General features: G+C 39.2%; 1 protein-coding gene across 3 annotated transcripts in view; it reads left to right on the top strand.

The window, feature by feature from the left end:
• Nucleotides 1–21,709, top strand: part of MARCHF1 (membrane associated ring-CH-type finger 1) — a 435,397-nt gene that overhangs the window by 357,728 nt on the left and 55,960 nt on the right. For all 3 annotated transcript variants that reach the window (XM_065907224.1, XM_065907226.1, XM_065907227.1), the window contains one exon: nt 4,938–5,118. In XM_065907224.1, coding sequence (XP_065763296.1) covers nt 4,938–5,118 — 181 coding nt within the window. The remainder of the gene's footprint in view (nt 1–4,937; nt 5,119–21,709) is intronic.

Raw genomic sequence — 21,709 nt, forward strand, 5'->3', positions numbered from 1 at the left:
ATTTTTATTACTATGTTTTCATTTAAAATTTAGCAATTATGGTTTGTGTGAAGTGTCAATTTAAGAATTGTTTAATTCTTTCTGTAATGGCACTATCACTTTATTTTTCATTTATAGTAGATATTTGGAATTGATATTTAGCTTTCAAATCCATTTAGAACAGTCTCAACATGGTTTGAAAAAGACTCTTGGGAACAAACATGAGTTGGATAACCTAGAAAAATTTTTCTTTTTTTTTTTTTTTTTTTGAGAGAACAGCATCAAAACATGTATATTATCCAGGGTGAAAGAGATCACCAGCCCAGGTTGGATACATGAGACAAGTACTCAGGTCAGGGCTGGTGCACCGGGAAGACCCAGAGGGATGGGATGGGGAGGGAGCTGGGAGGGGGGATCGGGATGGGGAATACATGCAAATTCATGGCTGATCCATGTCAATGTATGGCAAAAACCACTACAATATTGTAAAGTAATTAGCCTCCAACTAATAAAAATAAATGGGAAAAAAACACAAAAATTTCAAAATGCTAACACAATGTAAAAAGAAATCTTGGGCAACAGAAATGAAAATGAACCAAACTTTTGATTTTCCTGATGGGAAATAATCTTCAGTTCAGTTCAGCCGCTCAGCCATGTCCAACTCTTTGTGACCCCATAGACTGCAGCACGCAAGGCTTCCATGTCTATCACCATCTCTCAGAACTTGCTCAAACTCATGTGCATTAAGTTGGTGGTGCCATCCAAGCATCTCATCCTCTGTCGTCCCCTTATCCTCGCACCTTTAATTTTGCCCAGCATCAGGATCTTTTCAAATGAGTCAGTTCTTTGCATCAGGTGGCCGAAGTATTGGAGTTTCAGCTTCAGCAACAGTCTTTCCAATGAATATTCGGAACTGATTTCCTTTAGGATTGACTGGTTTGATCTCCTTGCATCCAAGGGACTCTCAAGAGTCTTCTCCCACACCTCAATTCAAAAGCATCAGTTCTTTAGCACTCAGCTTTGTTTACAGTCCAACTCTCACATCCATACTTGACTGCTGAAAAACCCATAGCTTTGACTAGATGGACATTTGTCAGCAAAGAATCTTAACTTTATGAAAAAAATTAATATTGCTGGTGATGCTTCAGGTAATTTTCAGGAGAAATTTTTTAAAAGAATGTGTTAGACATAAGAAGTGTTGACAACACTCAGGTTCAGTTCTGGTCAGTCTAGAATCAACAAGGTCCCTGTTTCCATACACTTATGATGAATTACATTTTCAAGTTTGTTAAAATTCAGAGCCTCAGAACCATCTTGGAAGCTGTGCATCATTTGACCCATTTTTTGGTGATAAATTATCAGATGGGATTAACTGCACATTTTTCTTTTTCAAATAATAAACTTTTCCCCCTGTCCCTACAGACTTGTCATGAGTCAACAGGCATCAGTGACAGGCCAGGGGGGACTTTTGGTTTTATCATATGCTTCTCCTTGGAACTTTTAATTCAATTTTTGTTACTTGCAGAAGTTGGGATGATTTATTTTATCAACTTTGTTTTCATCATTGTTGATAACAGTCAGACATTGTCTTTAACTCAGAATCACCATAGTGTAAATGTTTCCTGCAAAGGGTCACATAGTGAAGACGATAGTCTTTGTGGCCACATGCATCTTTTTCAGGCCAGTTATAGTATGAACACAGCTCTTAACAATACATATACGTGTGTGCTGCTGCTGCTGCTGCTGCTGAGTCGCGTCAGTCGTGTCCGACTCTGTGCGACCCCATAGACAGCAGCCCACCAGGCTCCCCCGTCCCTGGGATTCTCCAGGCAAGAACACTGGAGTGGGTTGCCACTTTCTTCTCCAAAGCATGAAAGTGAAAAGTGAAAGTGAAGTCGCTCAGTCGTGTCCGACTCTTAGCGACCCCATGGACTGCAGCCCACCAGGCTCCTCCGGCCATGGGATTTTCCAGGCAAGAGTGCTGGAGTGGGTTGCCATTGCCTTCTCCATATGTGTGTGGGTGTGGTCCAAAAAAAAAAAAGAAACGTTATCTGCCAAAACATGCATAAGGAAGTATCACACCACAGTGTGCTGGCCCCTGATCTAAGGGAGGATCTCTGTGTGAAGTCAGTTAGAGAACAGGTTCAAAGGACTTCAGAAATATTAGCCACTCATAATGTATAGTTTGTTAGGGTTCAGTTGTTCCAAAAATAAATATTACATAAAAATGATGTGACTTAATGGAAACATATACATTAACATATGTGAAAGAGATAGCCAGTGTGAATTTGCTCTATGATGCAGGGAACTCAAACCAGGGCTCTGTGACAACCTAGAGGGGTGAGATGGGGTGGGGAGCGGAAGGAAGTTTCAAGAGGGAGGGAACATATTATACCTATGGCTGATCCATGTTAACGTATGGCAGGAAGCAACACAATATTGTAATTATCCTTGAATTAAAAATATTTTTTAATTGGAGATGTACAGCTAAAAAAATGATGTGCTTTAGAAACCCAGATTTTCTTTCCTTAGTCACTTTTATAATAAGTTATAGTTTGTTGATTGAACAATTTCTTGACTCAACGAGCATCTACTGATCAATAGCAACAGGTATGATATAAATTATGCTAAGCCTTGATCCTGGGATCTACAGGTTTGGAGAGAGGACATATTTCCTTTTCATATTAAATAGGCTCTGAGATAATTTTTAGTTTTATCTTTTTATAAATTTTCATTGGACTATAGTTGCTTTACAAAGTAGTGCTAGTTCCTCCATACAGCAAAGGGAATCAGCTATGACATACACATACATCTCCTCTTTTTTGGATTTCCTTCCTATCTAGGTCACCACAGAGCACTGAGTAGAGTTTTCTGAGATATATGGTAGATTCTCGTTGGTTATCTATTTTATGAAATAAAGGAAAAGTGTTAGTCACACAACTGTGTTTGACTCTTTGTGACCCTATGGACTATAGCCAGCCAGGCTCCTCTGTCCATGGAATTCTCCAAGCAAGAATACTGGAATGGGTAGCCACTCCCTTCTCCAGGGGATCTTCCCATCCCAAGGACTGAACCCTGGTCTTCTGCATTGCAGCCAGATTCTTTATCATGTGAGCCACAAAGAAAGCCCAGTCAATAGTCTATATATGTCAATCTCAATTTTTAGCTTTTCCCCACTAAGCCAGCCTTTGACAGCTACCCCCAACACTGCTACTTTGTAATTCCATCCAGGGGAAGGCAGACACTGATTTTGAACTTTCCCTTGTTCTATCTTTTCACTGCACCCAAAGAACTTTTGAAGTCAGTGTTGCTGTTTGCTTACTTTGTCTTTACTGAAGAAAAAGAGATTCAAAATGTTAGCATACTGTGTCATACTTCTTTATTTTGAAGTTAAGGGAGGGTTAAGTTTCAATTCCTGTTATCTCAATGAAGTAACAATCTGACCAACCAACCACTGCATTTCCCCTGGGAGACAGTTGAGCTATATAAATACATTTTAAAATCCACTTTTTTAAAAAGCACTGCTTCTGGTGAAGATGGCTGAAAGGAAAGAACAGCAGTAGTAATTCAAACATTCTTCCAGCCTGTCACTATGACTCAGCTCCAAAAAATAGCTATACAAGTGTTCTGGGAACATTCCATTCATATTTCTAACAGATTTCAAGCAATATTTCTAATCAAATTTAGGAACAACTTCTATAGCTTCTAGATAATAAGAATTATTGAAGTTGTAAGATTTGAATTTGTGACCTCATGTCATGAAAAGCTTATCTCGTCCAATGAGGAAAACAAGTTAGTTTTAAAATCTGAAGATGAGAATAATGGAGATTTTATAGACTGAATCTATGACATTAGAAATCATAGTAATTCAGTAAACTGCTTGAAATAAGAACTTTTAGGAAGACATAGTAATTAACATTTTAAAATAGTAGCTGAACTTTACTGTTTACTGTAGCTGAACTTTTGTAACCAAAGACTTTCATGACAATGATGATTATTAAAGTTTAGCCCATTTGTTGTGAACAAACGTGTGCATCTTCCTAGGAAAATTTTTGTAATATTTCCAAGCTGATACTGTCTATATTCACTTTATTTCATGGCAATACATTAAATTTTTTCAGAATTCTTTCACATTGGTAGAATATCATATGTACTAAATTACACACCCTCTGAAACTATTGTCAAAATAAAACAATGAGATTACCAGATTCCAACATTCCTTAGAATACTAAACTGTAACTTTAATATATGAAAGAAAGCTTGTGCCTGTGGACACTGACTTTTTTTTTTTTTTTTTTGAGTATAATTCCTTTACAATGGTACACTGACTTTTATTTTTTTGAACTTTTTATTTTGTGTTGGAGTATAACTGATTAACAATGTTGTGGTAGTTTCAAGTGAACAGTGAAGGGACTCAGCCATACATATGCATGTATCCATTCTCCCTCAAACACCGCTCCTATCCAGGCTGCCACAAAACACTGAATAGAGTTCCATGTGCTATATGATAGGTTCTTGTTGGTCATCAGTTTTAAATAAAGCAGTGTGTACATGACCTTCCCAAACTCCCTAACTATCCATCCAAACAAACAAGCAGCTGTAAGTTTGCTTTCTAAGTCTGTGAGTCTCTTTCTGTTGGACACTGACTTTTGATAGATAAAAGTGGGGACACAGCTCAATAGTTAGTCTATTAAAATTTATTTCCCTGGAGGAATGATTGTGCATTTTTGATGTACAGGTGTGTAAAGCCCCAGGATATGACCTAAGAGTCCAGCAATGACTAAGGCAAGTGAAAGGAAATTTATATTGACCACTTATTTAGCTCCAGCATTAAGCTGAATTGAAATATTTGTGGTTCCAAATGTGAGGTTGTAGATTCCAATAAGCCCAGGATGCTCAAGGAGGAGGATATGGTGTGCACCCCGGGAGATCTCACCTGCTTGCTGTGTCCTCCCCAGGATCTGTCACTGTGAAGGGGATGAGGAGAGCCCACTCATCACACCCTGCCGCTGCACAGGCACCCTACGCTTCGTGCACCAGGCCTGCCTGCACCAGTGGATCAAGAGCTCTGACACACGCTGCTGTGAGCTGTGCAAATACGACTTCATCATGGAGACCAAGCTCAAGCCCCTGCGGAAGGTACCGTGCTGCCTGGACCAGTTTAAGAGAGCTGGCAAAACAGGCTTCTCTGTTTTTAATTGAAGTGTAGCTGAATTCAGCAAAAATTTACAGTGTTATGTTACTTTCAGGTATACACCAAGGTGATTCAGTGATGCATACATATTAAATACACATTTCCACAGTAAGATTTTGCTAATGTGCTAATATCCACTAAGACTATACATCATGTGTTGGGCTCAATATGGAAAACGCAACCAAGTTTTCCCAGATAATTCTCCATACTTCTTCTGTCTTAGGTTCTGGGGCCTCTGATTTTTGTATCACTCTTCAAAGTCAAAAAGCCATGTGCATGTGTATGCATGTGTGTATGTGCTTGTGAGTGTATCCAAAATATACCTATGGGTCAATGTAACTGAACTGATGGAAGGAGACTGTGAGAACATTGTACTAACTGAAGTCAATTCCCAAGAAGGTTAGATAATAGACCACAAAGATTAAACAATGTGAAGTTACATAATGTTATGAAAACCAAGCATTTGGTAAGAAAGAGAATGATCTCTTCTATAAGGTGTGGAGACTTTCTTGTGTTTGCCTTTATCTGGGGATTTGGTTTTGTTGTGGGAGTATGTAATATCCTCAATTCTGGTCATCACAACAAAAATTTGAAGTGACGGATGTTAAAGCCCTTGGACAGACTGTGTCACAGTCGGACAGATCAGTGTTACAGCTCCGAGTTACAGCTTAGTTTTATTTAGAAAATAAAGTAAAATACATCCTCGAGGCGTGATGGCATGCCAACCCAAAAGATGCGAAGAGGAGAGAGAGAGAGAAAACCCTGGCCCTTTGGCTCCTCTTTTTATATGTTTTTCCTCCTCCCCTGAGCCTGCCTTATGTAAATTGGTCTAGCCAGGAGTGCTATTTGTTCTACCTGAGGTCCTCACTCTGGTCCTTGGACCTTCCTTTGTTCTATTGTCATGGACTTTTCCCTTCCTTGTCTTTTAGCCACCACCATTCTGGACTCCTGTTTCCTATTCCAACTACCCAGCAGTTTGATGGTTCATGTAAGAAAAGTATCATTTTCCATATTGTGCACCAAGCTGTAAGACAGACGTAGTGTTTTTAACTATAAACTTAATCTTCAGATTTCTCATTTGTGTTATATTTTTCTAAATAATGAAGATAATAATTGAGATAAGTATAAAGTTAGCGTCTAACTCGATGCTGGAAAAGGATAGATTGTAAAGGAGCAAATGAAGACAAAGAACTTTACCTAATTCATGTGTAGCAGCTTTGTCATTGTTTTTCAGTTGCTAAGGTGTGTCTGACTCTTTGTGACCCCCATGGACTGCAGCACGCTAGGCTCCTCTGTTCTTCACTATTTCCCGGAGTTTGCTCAAACTCATGTCCATTGAGCAGGTGATGCTATCTAACGAGCTCATCCTGTGCCACCTTCTTCTGCTTTTGCACTCAATCTTGCCCAGCATAGGGTCTTTTCCAATGAATCAGCTTTTCACATCAGGTGTGATACTGTGACCTTGAATTTCACAGGTGGTGGGTGGTGCTCGTGGTAAAGAACATGCCTGCCAATGCAGGAGATGTAACAGACATGGGTTTGATCCCCAGCTTATCTTTTGGCCTAACTCCAGTCTTACCTATATAGATACTTCAACTTCCAAAGGAGAGTATGGAGACTGCAATTTTAATAACAAATCTAGCTAGGATTGCATTTTATTTAAATTTCATGCAAAGAAAAAGTGGATAAGAGTGACGGGTTCCAGGGTAAGCAAAGTGTAGAGCAAACAAGAATTTTCCAATAGGCATCCAATCGGTGGCTGGCTATTGCAATTCTTTATTAATTCTATAACTTATGGAGAGACAGAATAAACAGTCACTGCTTTGCGGTAGCCTTGATTTTTGAAATCTGCCTGTGGTTATAGATGTAAAAATTGGTGCACAACATATCTCTGAGTTATGGATTTTCTTTCTTTCTTTTTTTTTTTTTTTTTTTTGGATTTTCTTAGCATATGGGGTGACCTGAGTTCAAAAAGGTGAGACTCTACTCCTCCAGGTCCCAAAGCAATCTATGCCAGAAATAGATGTGGACCCTTCCTCCTTGCCCTTTGCTCTATCTGCTGAAAGATGCTGTGTGCTGTCTGGAGTTGCTAAATGACACATTATGCTCTGTGATTCTGTAAATTTTTCTTCTTACCCCTCAGGGAAGTACCAATTGTTTGATGACATCTCTATAGTTCTCCATTTTTTTCAACATACATCTGTACAAAATTTTCATTTCAACTCTGTCAAAAATAATATTTCAATTTAAGAACAATCTAGAATAAAATATTCTAATTTCCTCTTCTTCATACCATCTACTGCCATAGTCTGGGCATGAGTTGGAAAAGAATTTCCAGACATGAGACAGAATGAGAGGGAAATAAAGTTTATTAGAATGGGAGACACTGTTAGAACAGCATGCCAGTTCAATGGAGAACCGTCGCTGAACAAGGGGTCCTTAGTCCACTTCATACACGGGGTACAAGGACTGGGATAAGGGTCTTGTGGTTCCTTTGCAGATTGGATGAGGCACATATACTGAGTGGGGGAAGAGTAAGGCAAACACCTTCCCCCCCATGGGGTAGGGGGGGAGAGGTTATACTTCTCAGGAGGACCTAAAATCTGTTAATAGTTACAACGTGGGAAAAGGAAAGATGATAAGTGTATGGTTTTTCTGATCCTACATTTATCCTTGCATTTATCTGGTCTTTTCATCCTTGAGTCACTACATTCATCCCTGTCTTTATTTTTAGGGTCAATTCTTTGGCCCCTTTTGATACTCTGCTCATGTCTAACTATCTACTTATTTCCCTTCTCAGGCATTTGGCAACCCAGTCTCAGGGGAAAGGGGGCAATGACCACTCTGAGTTCAGGCTGTACAGGGGCATCGTGGGGCTGTGGGCTTCCTATGCCTGCTGTCTGTCAGGGTGCATTTACAGAGGGAAATGAGAGTCCATGGAATGATAAGGCAGTTCGTTTCCACATTGTCTGGGTGTTGGCCAGGGACTATTCTTATTATACTATGACTTGGAGATTTGTTGTATTCTAGAAGAAACAAACTTTAAATTAAAGATATGTGGCCCAAAGATTAATAGAAGTAGAAAAACTGCTGGGGAGAACCAGGAGAACCAGGAGTAGACAAAGACATTGGTTCGTGATGTTAGTATTTCTCTAGATAGGAGAAAAGGCAAGAATTTGGGTTCATAAAATCTTTACCTGAAAACATCTGACTCTCTGAAGGCCGATTCTTCTAGGCTTTTCCCAGAGCACAGAGTGCCTTATTTCTGATCTCCACCCTGAACTCGTCTCAGGGCATGTCAGCAGCTTGCAGTGGTCATGATGAAATCTTTGTAGAGGCAGCTGGCAAGTGCCAACTTTCAGTTAGCAGGGTCCCTTCACAGTCACAGGGTCCCTTCACAGCCATGCTTTGGGGGCATTTCATGGCCATTTGTGTCCCACGGTGCTGGGAAGGCACATTTCCAGGTCTAGGGAAGATCCCATTGATAGGCCCACTCTGTGTGCCTATCACTGGACCAGGCCTTGTGAGTAGCAAAAGTCTCTGCACCATACCTGTCCCACTAGCCTCGTGGTCCAGGAAAATATTCCCTCTTGTTGCTTCTTCCCTTATCTAAAGTTATGTTATTACAATCATTGATCTCATATGGAGGAACATAAGAAACAATCTTCTGAAACAAGTGACATAGAAAATAATACAGCTAGCAGTTATTAGTAAGGTCACAAGCCAGAATTTAAATCAAGAAATTTCATTAGGTATAGCCCAGTATACCCAGGTCATCTGACTTACTTAAATGAATATAGCCAGGTGTGAATCTCCTGATTGTGCATCATGGAGCATCTGACCTTTATCCAAAGACTGGTTATTGAGATAAGCTTTAGAAACAAACTTAGAGTGTCCTCTTTAATAACAATTAATCAAACCTTTTAGCAATATAACATAACTAAAAGGAACTAGCTCAGAAGTGAGTTGTAGTAAACACAGACCTTAATTAACAAAACTAGAACTTAATAAGTGAAATATAATTTTTTTGTCATTATGAGAGCATTAACCCTGTAGCCAGGTAAGGCTTTAACTCATCAAATAAAAATGAGGCTTGTCAGGGAGCTGGGAAAATCTAAGTGGCCATCTTGGATTTCCCATAGCACTGACTCTGATTTACAGCTATTGTTCACCCATTTTTAATTTCCTGTTTTGTAGTAGACTGTTGCCATGTTTTAAAGACATCCAGATAGCAGAAGTCTAACCGTGAGGGCTTATTTTTTGTAGAAGCAGAATGAACTTTGTCTACATGTACAATAATCTTAAATAATGCTTCTTTACCAAAGTAACAAAAGATTTTAAAAACAAATATAAATAACTTAAAGACAAAGAAATTCATAATTTGTTATCAAAAGCTTCATTCTAAGAAAACTTTGTTCCCTTAACATAGAGAGTAAACTAAATTCCAGCCTGTTTCCAGTTTACCAGATAACAAACAAACAAAACTTGTAACACTTTAACATGATAACTAGAATTATAATTGACCACATTTTATCAGGGCATATCAGATCTGTATGAATTCCACATAATTTTAGGGTATCTATATTAGTAACATCAACCATACAGTAAAATCTGAGAATATTTATCACCCCTTCAACAACACTTTCCATGTAATTTAACATGTCCAATGAACCCAGGTAGTTTAATAGCTCTTTGGGATGTCTCAGGGGCCCTCTGAAGCATCCCAAAGTCAGATAGAAGTCAAGTTATTTAAGAAGTTTTGCCGATAAATATCAAAAGGGTTTATAGCATGTTAGATAGAATCATATAGATCACTGTGAAACATTATATTCACTTAACCAAAGTAACAAAGAAAATTTCAAAGTAAACACAGACGTGATCACTTCAGAGGTAAAGAAACTTAAGATTCATTATCAAAAACAATTCAACATCTCAAGAAAACTTGTATTTATGCACAAAACTCTTCCCTTGGGGTTCACTTTCCATAAAACCTTATCACTTTCTGTACCCATTACTTTGTTCTCCCATTCTGAAACAGCCACCTGTAAGTCAGACCTAGTTCCTTTTCCCTTCATAAAATGTAATTTCATTCCTCATACCTTCTTTACTGAAAACACACATCCTACTTTCCTTAAACAACCAAGAACTGACTTTTATATCAGCATTCTATAGATTGGTGAACATAAATACCAGTAATAATTTCTAAAAAAAAAATTCTACAAAACATCTCAGGATGGCATCAAACATTATTCATTAATAGTCCAAAATCTCTAGCTTCTCTGTCTGTAAGAGGAAGTTAGTGTTCAGTAATGAATGATTCAGAATCTTATTTTATTTGGAAATGACTTGGCTACAGTCACTTAGCTTAGCACAACCCTAGAAATTCAGGTTACCAAAATCTGGAGAGACTATTTCAGACAGACATTTCTAAAGTGTAATTATTCTTAATAGTTTATCTAAAAACTCATATCTCATTTACTTTTTTTTAGGAGTTTTGTTCTTTTTTTTTTCTAGAGGTACTTTCCTTGTTGACAAACTTGTAACAGATACAGCAATATAACAATATTTAGCTTATAATAAACCAAAGCACAGAATGAAAATCCTATGCTTAATGACTCTTAGATATATCTATACTAGATTAGCAAACAAACATTAATACTAGTTATTTAATATTGAATATTTCCCAGTTCACATGGATCTGAAATTCATTTAGGTTAATTTTTCTTGTATTTAGAATTGCCTGACTTGTAACTGCTTACTTTTCTTTAGGCCAATTAAATTAGAACTCATTTACAACTTCAGCAATATTAAAAAAAAAAAAAAAAGGAAACATACTAAGACATACATAAATCCAGACAGACAGAGATCTCATAGTTTCCTGCCTGAAATTTAACACATCTCTTTGACCCTTTTTTTTTTTTTCTTAAAGTTCTAGCTGCCAAAGGCTGAGGTCTCAGGCAAAGTGGGCAGTGTATTTCAAGGACGTGGGAAGGGTTAACTTCAAGTTTTTCCCTAGGCAAGCCTTTAAACAAGCTAGTTGTTCTTAATTGCATATGCAAAAAGGACCAATTCTGCAGTTTCCAAGAAAAAAAAGAATTTAATTTTAACCAGTTTTCTCTAGAGTCTAAAAAATATAATGGCCATCCTGTATCGAAAAGTCATCTTTCCTTTCTGTAGTCATAGTTTTATAGCTAAAATATAGACCAGTTCAGTTCAGTCACTCAGTCGTGTCCGACTCTTTGTGACCCCATGAACCTCAACACTCCAGGCCTCCCTGTCCATCACCAACTCCCGAAGTCTACCCAAACCTATGTCCATTGAATCAATGATGCCATCCAACCATCTCATCCTCTGTCGTCGCCTTCTCCTCCTGTCCTCAATCTTTCCCAGCATCAGGGTCTTCTCAAATGAGTGAGCTGTTCGAATCAGGTGGCCAAAGTATTGGGGTTTCAGCTTCAGCATCAGTCCTTCCAATGAACACCCAGGACTGATCTCCTTTAGGATGGACTGGTTGAATCTCCTTGCAGTCCAAGGGACTCTCAAGAGGCTTCTTCAACACCACAGTTCAAAAGCATCCATTCTTCAGCACTCAGTTTCTTTACAGTCCAACTCTCACATCCATACATGACCACTGGGAAAACTATAGCCTTGACTAGACGGACCTTTATTGACAAAGTAATGTCTCTGCTTTTCAATATACTGTCTAGGTTGGTCATAAGTTTCCTTCCAAGGAGGAAGCCTCTTTTAATTTCATGGCTGAGGTCACCATCTGCAGTGATTTGGGAACCCCCAAAAATAAAGTCAGCCACTGTTTCCACTGTTTCCCCATCTATTTGCCATGAAGTGATGGGACCAGATGCCATGATCTTAGTTTTCTGAATGTTGAGCTTTAAGCCAACTTTTTCACTCTCCTCTTTCACTTTCATCAAGAGGCTTTTTAGTTCCTCTTCACTGTCTGCCATAAGGGTGGTGTCATCTGCATATCTGAGGTTATTGATATTTCTCCCAGCAATCTTGATTCCAGCTTGTGCTTCTTCCAGCCCAGCAGTTCTCATGATGTACTCTGCATATAAGTTAAATAAGCAGGGTGATAATATACAGCCTTGATGTACTCCTTTTCCTATTTGGAACCAGTCTGCTGTTCCATGTACAGTTCTAACTGTTGCTTCCTGACCTGCATACAGGTTTCTCAAGAGGCAGGCCAGGTGGTCTGGTATTCCCATCTCTTTCAGAATTTTCCACAGTTGATTGTGATCCACACAGTCGAAGACTTTGCCATAGTCAGTAAAGCAGAAATAGATGTTTTTCTGGAACTCTTTTGCTTTTTCAATGATCCAGCGGATATTGGCAATTTGATCTCTGGTTCCTCCACCTTTTCTAAAACCAGCTTGAACATCTGGAGGTTCATGGTTCACATATTGCTGAAGCCTGGCTTGGAGAATTTTAAGCATTATTTTACTAGCGTGTAAGATGAATGCAATTGTGTGGTGGGTTGAGCATTCTTTGGCATTGCCTTTCTTTGGGATTGGAATGAAAACTGACAGAATGTGGTCCACTGGAGAAAAAAAAATGGCAAACCACTTCAGTATTCTTGCCTTGAGAACCCAATGAACAGTTTGGTCTATATATAAATATATACCAAACACTATTTGGTCTAGATAGATAGATAGATAGATAGATAGATAGATAGATAAAAATACAGATAGATATAGGCTTGGTTCCCTCCCCACCTATGAGATAAGTGTAGTCAGAAGGGGATTCTTTAAAATATTTTTGATCCTTCCAGCTTTTGAATATAGGAGAAAGACCTGGACCAAAGGTAACCTAAGAATTCTTTCCTAGAGATCATGTGGATATGAAAGGTCGAGTAGGGGCCATCTAGGAAATCCGATGGAGAGAGACAGAGGGGGGCAGGACATAGGGAGGCAACAGAATGTAAGGAAATTCTGAGTTTTTTCCCTGCTCTTGGCAAAAGCAAGTGTGCCACTCAGAGACCATTTTTGGGGGGTCCCCCAGTTTGTATTGGGGCCTGACCTTTGGCAGGGTCAAAATTTTCAAATTTCTGAGAATGTAGCCAAGGGATGAGTCTGAGAGAGGCTCCCAGGATGTACCAGAACCCACTCTTAGCCTACCTACCATAGAATGGGGTACTGAGTGTCATCGGCTCTCGGACGACAGAAAGGCATCCCTTTTGCACCAGTGATCTCTCCATGCGACTAACGGCACAAAATGGCCGACTATCCCAACAGTCGCATCCGACAGTGAGAGGTGACCCCTGAGAACTGTGCAGCTGAGGCACCCTGTGACCCGGGCAGAGAAAGACAGCGATCCTGGGGAGCAACCAGGTGACTCACCATTTGGCGATTCCCTGGAACATGGAAGGCATTCTTGGGATGGCCCAGAGGCAACACCTAGACTCCAGTAAATTAACCTAGACCAAAAGGGGAAGAAGTGAAAGTGACAGGAAGAAGACTGAGGAATCTGCCTTACAATCCTATCAGGGAGGTGGTGGCCAGGGGACAAAGGTCTCTGTTTTGTTTCAACCAATATATGCCTGTCCCATGCCCACACAGTAGTAGCTGGCTTGGTCCTCAGTTGGAAAGAAGACAAAAGAGAGACCCTCACCTGTTCAGGTAGCAGTTACCTGGACTCTGTGCGCAGTGGGGCCTTCGGAACACACCAGAGGGTAACCCTGCCCAGAGTTCCTCAGTTGTTTCCACAGCACCTGTCTGTTCACAGAGGGTCCCTGTGAAAAAGGAGAAGTGAGGAGGTGGGAAAGAGACCCCAAGCTCCCGGTACGGGCCACCAAAAATGTTGTGGTCCAGGCACAGGTTGGAAAACAATCTCCAGACATGAGACAGAATGAGAGGGAAATTAGAAGTTTATTAGAATGGGAGATGCTATTAGAACAGCAGGCCAGCTCAAGGGAGAACCAACACTGAACAGGGGTCCTTAGTCCACTTTTTTACACAGGGTACAAGGACTGGGATAAGGGTCTTGTGGGTCCTTTGCGGATTGGATGAGGCATATATAATGAGTGGGGGAAGAGTAAGGCAAATACTTTCTCCCCTGGAGTAGGGGGAAGACAGGTTATACTGCCCAGGAGGACCTGAAATCTGTTAATAGTTAAAAAATATGGGAGAGGGAAAGACAATAAGGGTCTGGTTTTTCTGTTCCTACATTCCAAGACCCTCCTTGGTTTTATCTGTTCTTTTTGTCCTTGGGTCACTATGTCTACTCCTCCCATTTTTGTATCACAACCAAATACATAGTGCTGTGTGGACCTTCAAAAGTCCTCTTCTACCTTCAGCTTTTCTAGAACCCTTTCTTCATATTCTTTTCCCCATAAGTTAAAATCCTTTCAAGAGATCTTTTTCCCCCTCAACCAACCTGTTTATAAATCAGAGAAAGACAGTGAATAAATCTGCCTTTTTCATCTTAATAATAAACATGTTGCAGCAACCTGTCTGTCTGTTAATGAAATGCCCTGGTTACTTTTTTCAAATGTTTCATTGATTGGTCATAAGTATTAATGAAGGGCAGCATGTCCACATCCTTCATCTCTGATAGCTGTTGTGTGTCTACAGAGGATATCAGAGTATAATGCAGAGGCTGCTGCATGACAGCCCACAGATGTATTTCACTTGACCCACAGGGCTGAAGATCCGAATTGGTTATTATTTCATGTAAAATCCCATACATCTGTATTTGTTTGAAAACCACTATATCTGGCCTGATTGGAACCACATTTCCATAAGACAACAATCAGTGTAGCCAGTGAGTAGCTAGCCGCTTTGAGAGTTTGTTTGCCCTCAAGGACCCTGTATCTCTCAATCTTGCCCTCTTTCTGATGCTAAGAGATCCCCTTTCATCTGAGCATCTCTGTGACTCTGGTGTATGGATCTGAATTTTCAACTCATGGCCTAACACAGTCCTAGACATGAGAAACAAGCATGCTATTCCTGCTTTTATGATTTATGGGCTTTAAGAACCTAGGGGGAAAAGAAAGACTCCACATTTTCATTTTCTCCCTTAAAATTATGTGGCCCTGGGAATACTTCAATGGCAGTATCTGAAATGCCTTTTCAGATTTTGAAATGATGTGAACAGACATGAGGCATATTTAAATGGTTCTGGGTGGCTTATACATGGCACTAAGATTCATCAACAGTTTTCTTTTGGTAGTTTTTAAGTGGTCATTAAGAATGACAGGTATAGCATTTAATTAGAATATCCAATTAACTGCTTTCAACTCAGTAATTCTATTACAGTTTTATTACATTCTAAAGACCAGCCACATGAAACAATTAATTTAGCTAATGACTCTGAATATCTATCATTAGCTGATGGAGACAGGAGATTCTGTTGAGATGAAATGGTTTCTTAAAGTAGAAAGGTGCAAATCTTCATACTCTGATGAACCTTGAGGTGTGATAGCCTCTAAAGATATCAGTGAAACTTTACTCCATTAATTGCTACTATTACTATACCAAGATCTACAGTTAGTGAACTCATCAAGGTACTCTAATGTTTCCAGAAGAAAATCTCTAAAGTCTAAATAAAATCAAGGGCTTATTTGAGAAAAAGCAGTTTTTATCACCTTAAGTCCTTAGCTCAGCTACTCTTATAACCCTCAATAGAAGAGTTATCAAGAATCAGAAATAAGTCTCAAGGCCCAGGAAAGTCAAAAATATAGAAAGCACAGTGATGACTCAGTACAATCTGGGACAGCACGACTGGTTGAGAAAAGTAAACTAATCTGTTCTGAAGCTGAAGAACTGCACAGGACTCAGATCTGAATCACTCCTGAATATGAGAAACCAATGCTGGACAGAAAGCTAAGCTCAAGAAGACAGCAAAAGCTCCTAATTCTGTGTGTCCTTCCCTAAAAGAGTCCCCTGCATAATTTCCTATTTACAAACTATTTGGCAAATACATAACACAAAATATTCAAGTCTGTGCATCCTTTTATTCCCTGTCTCATTTCTACAAACAAAATGAGGCAATGAATCAATTTCATTAAACTACCTTTACTTTAGTAAGAATTAGGTAGAACCATATGCACTTGTCATTTTTGTAGGTCAATACGGTTGAAAATTGGAAAGTTCCTAAATATAAATTCTGTATGAACTTATGATGCTAAATAAAAAGAAATAAAAATGTTGATGTCTTTTTAAATTTATCAGAGTATAGGTGATTTACAATGCTATGATAATTTCTGCTGTACAGCAAATTGATTCAGATATATATGTATATTCTTTTCCATTATGGCTTATCACAGGATATTGAATATAGTTCCCTATGCTGCTGCTACTGCCAAGTCACTTCAGTCGTGTCCGACTCTGTGTGACCTCATAACAGCCCACCAGCCTCCCCCGTCCCTGGGATTCTCCAGGCAAGAATACTGGAGCGGGTTGCCATTTCCTTCTTCAAATAGTTCCCTATACTATACAGCATTTTCATATTTCTACATTTCTACCATAATGACTTACAATGCTTTAGTTGAAATACCTATTTTAAAAAATAAAGAATTGTATTTAACAACTACTGTGTTAATTTTTTCCTTTTCTTAATTTGATATAGCATCCATCTTCTGAACAGCCAAGAACCAATGCAAGTCACCATAGCAAATAAACCAACCAAAGAGTGCTATTAATTCTCTGCTTAGCTGGAGCTGTAGCCTTAAAATTGGATCAGGCAGGAATGTAGTCACATTCCTAGCTAACAATTTCTGAATAATCATACAAAATCTACACAAAAGAAATTCAAAGTGCATCATTTACTTACCATTATGGGTGATTTGCAGTTTCATTAGTGCAGCCACCAGAGACTGGATTTTCTATTCTGTGCCAGGCCTTTAGAATCTGTCATTTAATTAACTTAATCCTCATTGTAGCCCCATTGCATGTAGGAGCATGAGGCCCATTTTGCAGGTGAGGACACGAGCCACGTATGATTCACACTCTGGGGTCCCTAGGTCTATAGTCCATGCTCTCTACATGGCATCTGGCTTCCCCAGGAACCTCACCCTTTAAGATCAAAACTTAAATTTTTATTTAAACTATTTAGTGGAAATCTTTCAAATTAAAACTTTCTAAAATAAAATTGTTTCTAAAATCTTCCTTTTAATTTTAGTTTTTGTTGAAATACAGTTGATTTACAGTGTTATGTTAGTTTCAGGTATACAACAAAGTGATTCAGTTTTATATTCAGCTTATATATTCATTTTATATGTGCGCGCACACAAACCTTTTCAGATTATCTTCCCCTATAGGTTATTACAATATATTGAGTGTAGTTCCCTGTGCTATACGGTAGGTCCTTGTTGATTATCTACTTTATATACAGTAATGTATACACACTGGTGGCTCAGTGGTAAAGAATCTGCCTGCCAATGCAGGCAGAAGACACAAGAGAGGCGGGTTCGACCCCTGAGTCAGGAAGATTTCCTAGAGAAAGAAATGTCAACCTATTCTAGTATTCTTGCCTGGGAAATCTCATGGACAGAGAAGCCTGGCAGACTACAGTCCATGGGGTTGCAAAAGAGTCGGACACGGCTTAGCAACTAAACAACAACATTTCTGTATATTAATCCCAAACTCCTAATTTATCCTTCCCCCCCACCTCCTCCTTTGGTAACCATAGTTGCAAAACCTTCTTTTGAAATATGCTTTTTTACCCACTATATTTTCCTAACACTTGGTTACATCATTTTATAAACATCAAATATTTTGCAGACAGAAAGCCTCAGTAACTTGAAACACATCTAAGGCTGTTTTCCTTCTCTCTGCTTTGATAGCCTGTTGTGCTTTGGAACCCTTTCTATTTGCTTTTTACTGTTTCTTTTTCTTCCCTGCTCTCAGAGCATCTGCTTCACTTGTCTGCTCCTTCAGTAGCTGTTATCCCACATATCACATAGCTACCACTTTTTTGCTTTAAACAACAAAAACAACAAAGTCAAAAGTTATAAAATTGGGCCCATAAAAGGCTGAAGTCACTTCTGGATGAACTTCTGCACAATTCTCTTTGATTGCTGGCAAGGGTTTTAGTAGGTGTGTCATGCTGGCATCATTCTAGGTTCTTGGAGTTTCCCATAGCATGCTTCTTAATTCACAATTTACAAATTACTTGGGATTACATTCTCAAGCCCTCAACAAATGAAGTTTTGATGTCTCCAGACTGTCCCCTGATAATCAGAGCCCAGTTCTGGGGAGTAGGTTTGCTATTTTATTTTTTCATAAGCGTGGAAACTTGGAAACAATGAAAATATCTGCCTTAATATAGGGCTAGACAAGACTCTCTAGTACTTCTTGCAGAATATCCATACTCATAATTTGCAATGCACGTTTGTTCCATATTATTGCTGAGTTTCGGTTCCATTAGCATATGAGCCCTCAGTGACTCTCAGGAAGCAATTCTGTTTTCAACTCACAGTCTCTAAATGATCCAGTAAGCCTTTCACAGAGATTTCTCATGTTGAGTGGTGGCATTTCTCCACCCCAGCACTCCCCTTACCTTCACTGAATGAAGGGCTTCATTCAGTGAGAAGGAGGGGCCAGAGGCATTTGGCTGATTACTGTGGGGTGGGAGGGTGTAAGTAAACCACAAAATAACAAAAAGAAGGTAGATCTCCTGCCTTGCAGGCAGATTCTTTACCGTATGAGCCATGAGGAAAGCCCCTCATTAAAAGAAAAGTATTTCAATTGGAGCATCATCTTCCCCACTAAAGTGTTTTTCTTGTTTTGTTTCTTGTTGTTGTTTATTTGTTTTATTGCCTTACATTCATGCTCTCAGTTGAACTGCAGTTGATATTTCAATTAAAATAATATTCCAGGGTGAGTAGATAACAATGCCAGCATGTCTGTATCAGATATGGAAAATATAAGCATCTCACAAATTTTTTTGATAAGTACCTGGGAGTTATCACATGGCTTCATCCTTTTGTCTTTTGATGAAACACTCATGGGTCAATTAGTCTTTAAAATTTCAGAAACAAAAAAATAACCATGTAGTCAACTGAAATCAGTATTATAGCATAATTAGTTCAAAACAGAAATGTGCTTCTCTTGGCAGCAGATCTTCTTTTGTGAAGCTCCCATCCATAAACACACTCTTCCCCCTAGGCAGACGAGAACCCACAGTGGCCAATTGTTTTCTAAATGATTGTTCAGAGAAGACACCAATGGATGCAATTCACTCATCTACTCAACTCCTTGCAGTATTCACCACGTGTCAGTGGTGCTCAGTAGAGAACTAGACAGAAAACCCCTACTCTCAGAGAGTGTAGACTCCCCCAAAGAAGGATGGAAAAGGGTGAATAACTTAGAGTAGAATCTGCCTGCCCATGTGGATCTCTGGGCCAGGAAGAACCCCTGGAAAAGGAAATGGCAGCTCATTCTAGTATTCTTGCCTGGAAAATCCCATGGACAGAGGAGTCTGGCAGACTACAGTCCATGGTGTCGCAAAAGAGTTAGACATGATTTAGTGACCAAACAACAACCAAGTTTGAAAGGACTGGTAGTTGTTGGGTGGGGGTGTGGGGATCAGGAATTTTCTGTTGGGATGGGAAAGGCCATTCAGAGAAAGCAAACCACCATAGATTTGTTATTTATTGTGAGGCCATCATATCAAGAGGTGGATTTGTTTTTTTTTTTTTTTTTTTTTTTGCTTTAACTATAGACACATAGCAAAGTGATTTTTCTCTTTTCTTTTGTTCTCCATGCTTCCTATAACCTGGACTAATCAATAAGGTATTCATCAGTTGGACATCTGGGAAAACACAGCAGGGATTTGCTATGTCTCCCAAAAAGACTTAAGTAAGCAGTCCCTGATTGATCATTGTTAGCTGGACCATTTCTCTTCTGTACTTCCTTATTAAAAGTCCCAACTGTATACTAATTTAGTTCAATTTCTCTTTGTGAAACTTATCCCTTGAAAATAGCCTCATTGGGTTTGTTAGAACATCACCTGGTGTTAATATTCCAGATATGAAAAGAAATACTTAACTTACACCACATTTTCTGTTGAAGTTTTTAACTGGACATTCCCTCCACCCTCTGCCTCGGGAAGGAACACATAGAATGGAGCTTCTTTATGTGCCATGATTTTTGATATTTGATACATAAACTATGGTGAAGATGATGGAATCAGTGTTACAGTGATCCATATGGAAACCTAAAAGCATCAAATCAGAATCTGCAGAAACAAATGTATATCTGTGCACACATACACATTTACAAATAGTTTTCCCCAAAGCATTATCTTATGATTGAGAATTTTTTATGGGAAATAAGTATATTCATATTCATCTTTAATTTTCATTTTTCTTGAGTTCAGCTAGTTCAATCATTCAGTCATGTCTGACTCTTTGCAACCCCATGGGCTGCAGCATGCCAAGCCTCCCTGTCCATCACCAACATCTGGAGTTTGCTCAAACTCTTGTTGATTGAGTCAGTGATGCCATACAACCATCTTATCCTCTGTCATCCCCTTCTCCTCCTGCCCTCAGTCTTGCCCAGCATCAAGGTCTTTTCAAATGAGTCAGTTATTCTCATCAGGTGGCCAAAGTATTGGAGTTTCAGCTTCAGTATCAGTCCTTCCAATGAACACCCAAGACTGATTTCCTTTAGGATGGACTGGTTGGATCTCCTTGCAGTCCAAGGGACTCTCAGGAGTCTTTTCCAACACCACAGTTCAAAAGCATCAACTTCAGTGCTCAGCTTTCTTTATAGTCCAACTCTCACATCCAAACCTGACTACTGGAAAACCATATCTTTGACTAGATGGACCTTTGTTGGCAAAGTAATGTCTCTGCTTTTTAATATGCTGTCTAGGTTGGTCATAACTTTTCTTCCAAAGAGCAAGCGTCTTTTAATTTCATGGCTACAAGTCACCATCTGCAGTGATTTTGGAGCCCCCAAAAATAAAGTCTGTCACTGTTTCAGCTGCTTCCCCATCTATTTGCCATGAAGTGATGGGACCAGATGCCATGATCTTAATTTTGTGAATTTTTCTTGAGATGGAGGAATTATTGGATTTTAAATTACTTTCATATTTAAGTTTTCCTCAGGCTAAAGATTGTTCTGTGTTATCTGGGATTTTTTCTTAATTCATTATCCCAGGGTCTCAAATCTTGGCATAAAATATAAGAAAAAAGTTTCCCTAATTTTTTGCTTTAATTTTTGAAGCATAAGGTATTGGGAATTTACATGGCCTTTTGAAAGATAATTTAAACCAAATCAAATCCCTTTCCTTCTGGATTGACAATTAAGAGGAGCAGTGAGGGAGCCCTTGATATGAGGTGTGTGGGAGGATGGGGTCTAGTCCCAGCTTGCCCTGGATCACCACATGTGTGTGATGTTATCAATGTTATCTGAGGTCCATGGCTGGAAGATTTCACTCCAAAAGAGGACTTTCCCCTCACAACTCACCTTCCTTCCAGTTTTCACACTTCTTTCACTGGTACCATTACTTGGCTCCTCTTTTCTTGTTTCCCACATAGATGCACCACCCACAGCCTCATCATATCAATGTCAT

The sequence above is a fragment of the Muntiacus reevesi genome, chromosome 16 (genome assembly GCF_963930625.1).
Source record: "Muntiacus reevesi chromosome 16, mMunRee1.1, whole genome shotgun sequence".
Taxonomy (NCBI): Eukaryota; Metazoa; Chordata; class Mammalia; order Artiodactyla; family Cervidae; genus Muntiacus; species Muntiacus reevesi.